We start from the raw sequence: 9,132 nt of genomic DNA, 5'->3' as shown, positions 1-9,132 counted from the left end.
TCATAAATCTAGCAAGGTTTTATAGTTTAATTTTTAACTTTCATATTTATCTTAGCATTAAACATTATCATGGGCTTTTGCTACTGGAGCAAATGGTAATAAATATATATATATATATATATATTTGTTGTAGGCTCTGCTCACCACTACAGAAGTATGAACTATGACGCTTTCTGTCCATTATTTAATTTAATTACTCATAGTGCACAGCTATACTAGCTAGCTATACCTGGTTAAACTCGATTGCAAGCACTTAGTGAGCAAGATGCGTTTTTTGCACTGAAATACAATATGTTTTTCAATATGTTTGCTGAATCAAAAGCCCACAAATGTTGAATAATGTTGATGTAAGTGTACAGGCCTTTGTGAAGCAGAGAAATCTGGTGCATTACATAAAACATCAGCAGCATAGATGAAGTTCAGTTCAGTTCACACTCTTTACTTGTGCCTTTTGGAAACATTAGTTCAGTCATGTATACACATGCACAGCACTGTGTGCACACTGTTTTCTGTTTCAACAGATACTTGTCAGCAAGCATCACTGCCATCTCCACTTCTCTCCTCTCCTATCCTATCCTCACCTCTTCTGTGACAGTAAATTGAAGATGGCAGCTTCGTGGGCACACTAATAGGCTCTAGATTTGAGTGCTGGGTAAGGTGCCGCCCCCTGGCCGAACTGTTCCCATTGCCTTCTCTCCCAAAATCCGGTCTACTTGCTGCCATGCATGAATTGCCAGCCACAGGAAAGTTAAAAAAGAGGAGGCTAAATTAAGTGCCCTTTCATTCCAGCATTTTCATGGTTTGGCTAAAAACAGGGTGCAAGATGATTCACATTTTATAAGCCCTCTCTTGCGGCCGCCTGCGTCACCCTGGCGCTCGGACTCTACAGCTCATTCACACATCTCTCTCCCTTTCTCTCTCTGTCCTGGTCTTATACTCTGTCTTCTCTAGCACTCTGTGCTCACGGATAAATTTCTTTAATCGCAGGTGATATGGAATAGTTCACGAAATGCATGGGCAACATTACGCATGTCAGAATATTAAATGACAATAATTGCTTTCTCAATATGTCATTAGACTTTTCAGTGCTTGCAATGTGCCTTGATGAATAAACAACTCTGGTTTCATTCTGGTTGCCTGGAGAATATGCTGAATGAACAAGACAGTCCATAACACCCCTGTAGCAGATGTAGCCTAACGTTCATGCTTTTAGCAGAACACAAACTTAGTGGTTGGAAGAAAAAGAAATAGGAAGGGGATAGACATTTCTCTAAACAAGTCTGACAGCTACTACCATTCTGACCACTGTCCATTATCATTTCCGCACCATGGCTGCTGTTGGCCTGGCAACTGCTGCCAGAAAAAACATAAGGCAGAGGAACTCGTATGGGTGAAGTGCACAGATGTGCTACTGGACAATGAGCTTCACCTCAAACTCAAAGCCTATATGTGCTGTGTAATGCTGCCCTCTGCTATTCATGAGTAGTTTTGCAATGAGCTTTAAATAAAAGTCATTAGATTGTGTGAATTGGTGGTGTTATGTTGAGTGATGACTACATTTGCATGTTTCCTAATGCAAATTTGTGTGAAAATGACTTTATACTCTAATGTAGGCTGTACATTTTCATGAACCGCTGTGAAATTACCCCAGACAGTAAAATATTTCTAATAAATCCTTGTCTGATAATGGAAATTACTGAGTATCAGTTTTCTGTGACAATATTCTAGCAATAATATCATGTATGCTTTATATCAGCTGTTTAGAATCAGAAATAGAGATGCCAGATCGTGGCTAAATCACTCTTTTGATCTAATTGGTCAACAGTTTGCAAAAAGCGTGCGATTCAGTTTGATGAAACGGGATGTTTTATAGAAAACAAACAGAACGCTGCATGGGGTGAATGTTTACCTACCCATTGTACCCAAGAGTAGGCCTATCACTCACCTAACAAAAAATGTTATTAGAACTATTCGAACATTTTGCTAACGTTCCCATTAAGTTCTGAAAATGTTATTTTTGAAAGTCATTTGAACAAAACAGTCTAAATAACGTCGAAACAACGTTTTTCTTGGCCTTTTATTTATTTATTTTTGTTAATTTTTAAAAAACTTTATTTATTTTTTTTCTTTGGCATTGTGACTGATTAAAGGCAACATTAAAGGTGCAGTAAGTGATTTTTGCCAAACGATGTTGATATTTGAAAGCACCAAAACATACCCCAACAGGAAATATTTTGATATTTCAACAACAAGTAAGGGATAATCAACAGCTAGCTGTGCATTAAATGATTTGAATGCACGACGTGGAGGCGAAGAACCACCCGACTCGTTTGCCAGCATTCAGGCTATTAAAGATGTTAATAATATTTGCGCTGCAATTTTGACCAGAACGATAAAAATGACGGTTATTTTCGTCTGTATTACTATTCAACTATAACTGTATGTTACTATGGTTACCAATGTTTATAGGAAGCACATTAATATAGAACGTGATTAAACTGACCTGGAACTACCTGTGCAGTTCAACAATTTAATCAACACCTGCCAGCCAATCAGAATCGAGTATTCAGACAGACCATGGCATAAGATAACACACAAACATATTCAAACAAAAGCCAACACAGGCAAGTTGTGTGAAATGAAGCAAAATCAATGTTACTCACCTATCAAGAAGAAACAACGCAACCTCGGCATCCGATTCGAGCCCTAGCTTCCCGCTCCTTGAGTTCTTTCTCGCTAGAAAGATGCTCCGATATTTACGCGGGTCCTAACGTTACATCTTGCCTGATCGTAACCCTTCTTTTTAATGTTTTGTTCCTCCGATATTTTCCTCTTTTTTATCTTCCATTTCTCTCTTATCTATAATTGATCTGCTCTGTCCTGTACACTCAAATTGAATGCTCTCTTCTCGTTATCATAACAAGACACACCCCCTTACTGTTGATTGGCTGCAAGTGTGTTTTGGGACACGGTCTGACACTGTGGTCAAAAATTGCTTAGTGCACCTTTAAGGCGAACGTTCCATGATTTTGCAAACATAATGGGAATGTTACTTTTGTATGTTCTCTAAACCATATTAAATGAACGTTGAACTAAGGAAAAGGTTCCATAAACAATGTAGCCTATTGTGCTAGTGTTTTGAGAATGCTATTAAATACCAGATAACTTTTAATGAACGTTCTATTAACATTACTGGAAGAATCTTTATTCAGATCCGTTAGCCAAAGTTCTGAGAACATTAGACATGTTTTTGAAGGGGGACCTATCCTACTGATTAAAGGCTACAAACGCCCCTGTGGAACACATGATGGAAACAACTGGAGAGGATGGTCACCAAGTCGTGTGAACGCGGTGGTGCGATCATGCTACCTCAGAAATATTAACAATAACAATTTCTTAAATTTAATGAGCATGAACATTAATGAAATTTTAAATACATGACATTTCTGGCATGACTTCACGTGTGTCACTGACCACTGCTGCAATGTTTCTTGAACCTGCACACTAACACACACACACACGTTTGTTTCTGTGAATTGTGGGGACTTTCCATAGACTTCTATTACTTTTATACTGACCAAACGATATTTTCTATCCACTAACCCTAAACCTACCCCTTACAGTAAACCTTTGCTTTTGCATTGTTACACTTTCAGATAAACATCATTTACTATTTAAAAAAATAATTCCCCCTTTTCCCCCAATGTCAAAAATGTCAGGTTTTACTATCCTTGTGGGGATATTTGGTCCGCACAATGTAGTACACACACACACACACACAAAACGATAGTCCGATTCACGAACAAATGATTCTCATGGGTCGGTTCTTGTAATCAAAACACTCAACCCGAGTTACCGATTTGAATCAGTCTGACAAATCCTGAATCAACGAGTTGTTCACTGCATGTTCCACGACAATGCATCATTACTTCAATATGTCAAGCAAAATTTCATTTCTTTCTTTATTTAAAAATGTCTTTCTTTCGCCTAGAATGTCTAAAATATTCAGTTAATAATATTAAGTTTATAGTCAGAGATTTAAAAATGAGCTTCTATCATAAACATCTATCATAGCTTCATCCCAATCAGGCCAATCTGCTTTTAGTTTCCAGGAAAACATGCTATTTTGGACACAGTTTCCTTCTTATAGCAGCGGGATGCAGTGAACTACATATGCTTCAATATTATGACCACATATTTACTAAGGATGCTATTACACAGAAAATAAAAAGATCCACCACAAAGACATGGTAATGAATTACATTCCATAGTTACAACTGTACACAGACTGACTGAACAACTCTCCAACCTCCATTCATGCCAAAGCAGGAGGAAGCTCTGGGCAGTTGGCGAGAGGAAATGGCGTGGCTGGTCTGAGGTTTGGAGGAAGAATGGGAAGTATGCTGTTACTGTGGTGCTGGTCAGACAGCAGGCTTTAGGTTTCCTCACCACAGCTGCCCTGACCACATCTGTCCTTTGCTCTCACTCAATCTTCTCAGCCATATAAACTATAAAATGCTTCCTCACTAAATGCGGCTCCACCCAACTCTTAAACTGTGTACATTAAAAGAACACCCCCTACTACACCCACATAACAGTGAATAAAACGGTCTTGCTCGGCTGTTAAAACTGTTGGAGCGGCCCAGCCAGCTTTTCATTCACATGTTCTGATGTTGTCTGTGGTCATCGTTGCCCCTTTATGAACAAGCAGGAGAAAAAAGACAGAGCAATGATGAGAGGGAAAATGTTCATGCAAACTGGATTCAGTGAGTAATAAGAGAAGGGCAAAAAAAAAAAAAAACACAATATATGCTTTTAATTCAACATTTTGCCATTTTCTAAATTTTTATTTTTCCAGTTCTTTAACTCTTAAAAATAAAGTTTTTTATTGGCATTTATGGTTTCATGGAACCTTTCCAAAAAAAAGAAAAAAAAAAGAAAAAAAGTTCCTTGTTTAAAAAAACTTCAGATTATTAAAATGTTATCCACACTAAGATAAAAATGGTACTTTTAAGAACTGTTCACTGGAAGGATCTCCAAAATGCTTCTTCTATGGCATCACTGTGAAAACCCAGATTTTTTTTTTTTTTTTTTTTTTTAATAGACGTTTTGAATATTTTCACCTTAATATTAATTATTATATTAAATATTACTAATTTTATAAAATTACATTAACATGCCCTGGGTTATATGTAAGTAAGTGCTGTTATTTTCTGTGTCATAACAACCATATGTCCTCACACAATTATTTAGATAATTTCCCTCAGTTTAACTACATAAAAACGGCTATGACATGCAATAGTTTTGAATATAATTTTGACAACACTATGAGCATTACATTTTCTTTCAGTAGATGAGCTGCAGTTTAAAACCATCCTGTAGCGTCAATTTATTCTGAATCATATTTGATGCTATATTTACAAAACATCCCTTAAACCAGGTTTAATCAAATTAATTGTCTCACTGAAACATTTCTTAACCCCATTAGCCTCACAGTCATACGTTTTATCTGTGATTTATATGATTATAATCTGAGAGAATGTCTGAAATTACAGGGAATGTTTTCCACACAAGAATGTTATGGGAACGAGTATTTATTTTTTTCTACATTAGTTGTACCTTTGCATTTATTTAAATCAATTAAAGTTGATATATGTTATCTTTATTATAAGTCCATTTAAGCACAACATATTTATGCCACATATTTACACATTCATTGGCTTTTTTTTTTTTTTTTTACATAAAAGCTCACTAATGTAGCAAAAAATAAATGTGTTTACATTTCAACAGACCTGTATGCATTTAATATACAATTAATTATTGAATGATGCATTGTTATAATTCATAACATAACTGTTTACACAACATTTAATGACTTTTAATTTATGGACTTTTATTGTCCAGCGGAAGCGAGAACTTGTCCTTCAACATAATAGAAACGGATGTATTCGCTCTTTAGTTCCTACCGGAAGTGTAAAAACAATACAACAGCTTCTGATTTAAAACTGCCTGTTTTCGCTCCAAAAGTCGTATTCGCCTTCGAAGAAAATTGACACGGCACCGTATAATTAATTTTAAATATGTAAATATGCCTTCATTGATTTAGTGTTACTTCGAATTACGAAAGCCCTCCAAAGTCGAGTGTTTTTAAGGTTTATTTTCCTGGCTGGTGTTGTGCTTCTCATAACAATCTTCCCCGTTTTTGAAAGAGCTTTAACAAATGCAGAACTCTTTTGTGTTACTACACAATAACACAGCGCACATGTAACTGTCAGCCTGCTGCTTGTGTCACAGAAAGTCTCCATGGCTCAGGATTTCCTCCCAGGCATGGAGAGCTCTGCCATCTCTGTCTTAAAGAGAGCCGTGGAGCTGGATCACAGCTCACGCTTTCAGGAGGCTCTGGTGTGCTACCAGGAGGGGATACAGCTCCTGCTGGATGTACTGAAAGGTATGCCAAAAGTCTGGAAATGGTAAATGTATTCTTTTGCTGATGGTAGTCTTAATATGTTTTCCTAGCTGTAAAAGATGATTCAAAGAAGGGTCACTACAGAGAGAAGATCAAGGGCTACATGGACCGAGCAGAACAGATCAAAGACCATGTGAACAAACTGAAAGAAGGTTGGTTAAGCTATAAAGTGTTTTAAACCAGGGTTTCCAGGAACCTACAAGGGTCTGTGGAAACAGTTTGGAGAAAAACGGTTTTAAAAATAATAATAAATTAATTATAATTAATGAATACATGTCTAAAATAAACAAATTTGATACTGAAGTGTTACAGTTTTGGTTTAAATAAATAAGATTATTAATTAATGTATCTAACAGTATGAGTAGGGAGAAAAACGTAATAATGTAAAGAAATTATGAAACAAAGGATTTCCCAAATAACACTATTACAGTATTAATTGTTTACTGTATAAATCAGGTAGGGCTGCACGATATATCGCATGCAATATATCGTGCAGCCCTAAAATCAGGTATTTATGCATGAATGAATATATATATATATATATATATATATATTAGTGCTGAGCAACGATTAATTGCGATTAATCGCATCCAAAATAAAAGTTTTGTGTACATAATATATGTGTGTGTATTGTGTGTATTTATTATGTATATATGAATACACACCCATGTATGTATATATTTAAGAAAAATGTGTTATGATTAGATATTAAATATATTTATATATCATATAAATTATATTAATAAATATATACATGTAAATCTTTTCAAAATATATACTGTATGTGTGTGTCTTTATATACACATAATAAATATACACAGTACACACAGATATATTATATAAACAAAACTTTTATTTTGGATGCGATTAATCGTGATTAATCGTTCAGCACTAATATATATATATATATATATAGCTAGAGATTGGGTTAAACCACCTTTGCTCTCAGTTTTCTCATTGTTATCTCGTCTGTCAGAGGGTAAATACCACGAGCAGCTAAAGATAGCTGACAGTTCCACTGGTTTCAGCTATGAATCTCTCTTCAAACCCTACATCAGAGACGGACTGACTGAAGTCTGGGTGGAGGACCCGTATGTACGGCATGTCCATCAGGTAGAGACAGCAGTGATGCTTCTGAATATACAGTAGAGTATATATAAGTGCCTCAGAATGACACATTACACATGTTTTTCTTCGTAGTTGTATAACTTCCTTCGTTTCTGTGAAATGCTGCTGAAATGCCGGTGTAAAGTAAAGACGATTCACCTTCTGACCTCACAGGACGAGGTAAGGTTCTCCAGCTTCTACAAACCGTTTTAGATTTGCATTGACTTACACACACAATGCACAATGTTTAGCATTTTGTTCATCAGAGGCTTCCAACTCAATGTTGTGGTTTTCCAGGACAGCTATGCTCAGCAAACCAGTGCCCTGGCAGAAATACAGCAGTCGCTACAGAGTCAAAATATCTGTCTGGACATTCAGTACTCATCTACTATTCATGACCGGGAGATCAGGTACATCTCAAATCATTCACATTTACTGTACATTACAGAAAACACACTGGAGGATTATGTGTCTATACTCTTTCTGTTTTATTTTGTTTTCTCAGGTTTAATAATGGTTGGATTATTAAGATCGGGAGGGGACTTGATTATTTCAAAAAACCAAAGGTACCACCTAAATGACACATAAACCTGTAAAATATTTAAAAGAGAACCTGTTGTTTTCATAATGGATTTATAAGACATTTTTTTTCCTCTTTTTTTATTTTTTTAAGGGTCGCTTCTTTGTAGGATACTGTGATTATGATCTGCGAGAGTGTCACGAGACAACTGTAGACATTTTTCATACAAAACACACCAAGACGATGTAATCTTGCTTCAAAAGCTTCTCCACTGTCTGGCATATCTATGGGACGTATACCAACCCGGACGACTGGAATTGTGCCTTTTGATCCCATTTACAGCTTTTAAATAATGCCAAAGGAGTGATTTTATTGCCTGTTTTAAAATGTTCCGATATGAATTATTATTATAGTAATTACAACTATAACAATTGCTATTACTTCTAAACATTTTTTATGCACTAGTATATGGTGGGGTGAATGATACTGATATGTATTTATAATATGTTTGCTTCTGTAATTATAAAAAAAACCGAAGTGCATTTGTAAATAAGGTAGTAGGCCTAATCTGTAAAATGTTTGTCGCTAGTAAGTGCCCTTAATAAAAACGTTTTGCAAAGGGGTATTTTTACTGACTCTGTTCATATCAAATAAAATATATGTGGACCACAAAACCAGTCTTAAGTCGCTGAGGTATATTTGTAGCAATAGCCAAAAATGCATTGCATGGGTCAACATTATTGATTTTTATTTTATGCCAAAAATCATTAGGACATTAAGTAAAGATCATGTTCCATGTAGATATTTTGTACTGTAAATATATGAAAACTTTTTGATTAGTAATATGGATTGCTCAGAACAGGCGATTTTCTCAATATTTTGAATATTTTTTTTTTTTTTGCACCCTCAGATTCCAGATTTTCAAATAGTTGTATCTCGGCAAAATATTGTCCTATCCTAACAATACATCAATGGAAAGCTTATTTATTCAGCTTTCAGATGATGTATAAATCTCAATTTCCATGACTGGTTTTGTGGT

The 9,132-nt window shown here is 35.6% G+C and overlaps 1 protein-coding gene across 2 annotated transcripts; it reads left to right on the top strand.

Annotated features, from left to right (window-relative positions):
- The first annotated feature begins 5,958 nt into the window (after window positions 1-5,958).
- On the top strand, window positions 5,959-8,731 carry mitd1 (MIT, microtubule interacting and transport, domain containing 1). 2 transcript variants are annotated; one of them, XM_058787352.1, is made up of 8 exons: window positions 5,959-6,082; window positions 6,295-6,448; window positions 6,517-6,618; window positions 7,443-7,579; window positions 7,667-7,753; window positions 7,871-7,983; window positions 8,079-8,139; window positions 8,247-8,731. In XM_058787352.1, the coding sequence occupies exons 2-8, from the start codon at window positions 6,304-6,306 to the stop codon at window positions 8,340-8,342; spliced, it is 741 nt and encodes a 246-aa protein (XP_058643335.1). In that variant the 5' UTR covers window positions 5,959-6,082; window positions 6,295-6,303; the 3' UTR covers window positions 8,343-8,731. The 2 variants fall into 2 exon arrangements, with proteins under 2 accessions (XP_058643335.1, XP_058643336.1); XM_058787353.1 differs by lacking the exon at window positions 5,959-6,082 and having other exon boundaries at window positions 6,339-6,448; window positions 6,498-6,618.
- Window positions 8,732-9,132: the final 401 nt, after the last annotated feature.

Source organism: Onychostoma macrolepis, chromosome 09 (genome assembly GCF_012432095.1).
Source record: "Onychostoma macrolepis isolate SWU-2019 chromosome 09, ASM1243209v1, whole genome shotgun sequence".
NCBI lineage: Eukaryota > Metazoa > Chordata > Actinopteri > Cypriniformes > Cyprinidae > Onychostoma > Onychostoma macrolepis.
Note: the sequence above shows the minus strand (reverse complement) of the source record. Positions and strands in the feature narration are given on the sequence as shown.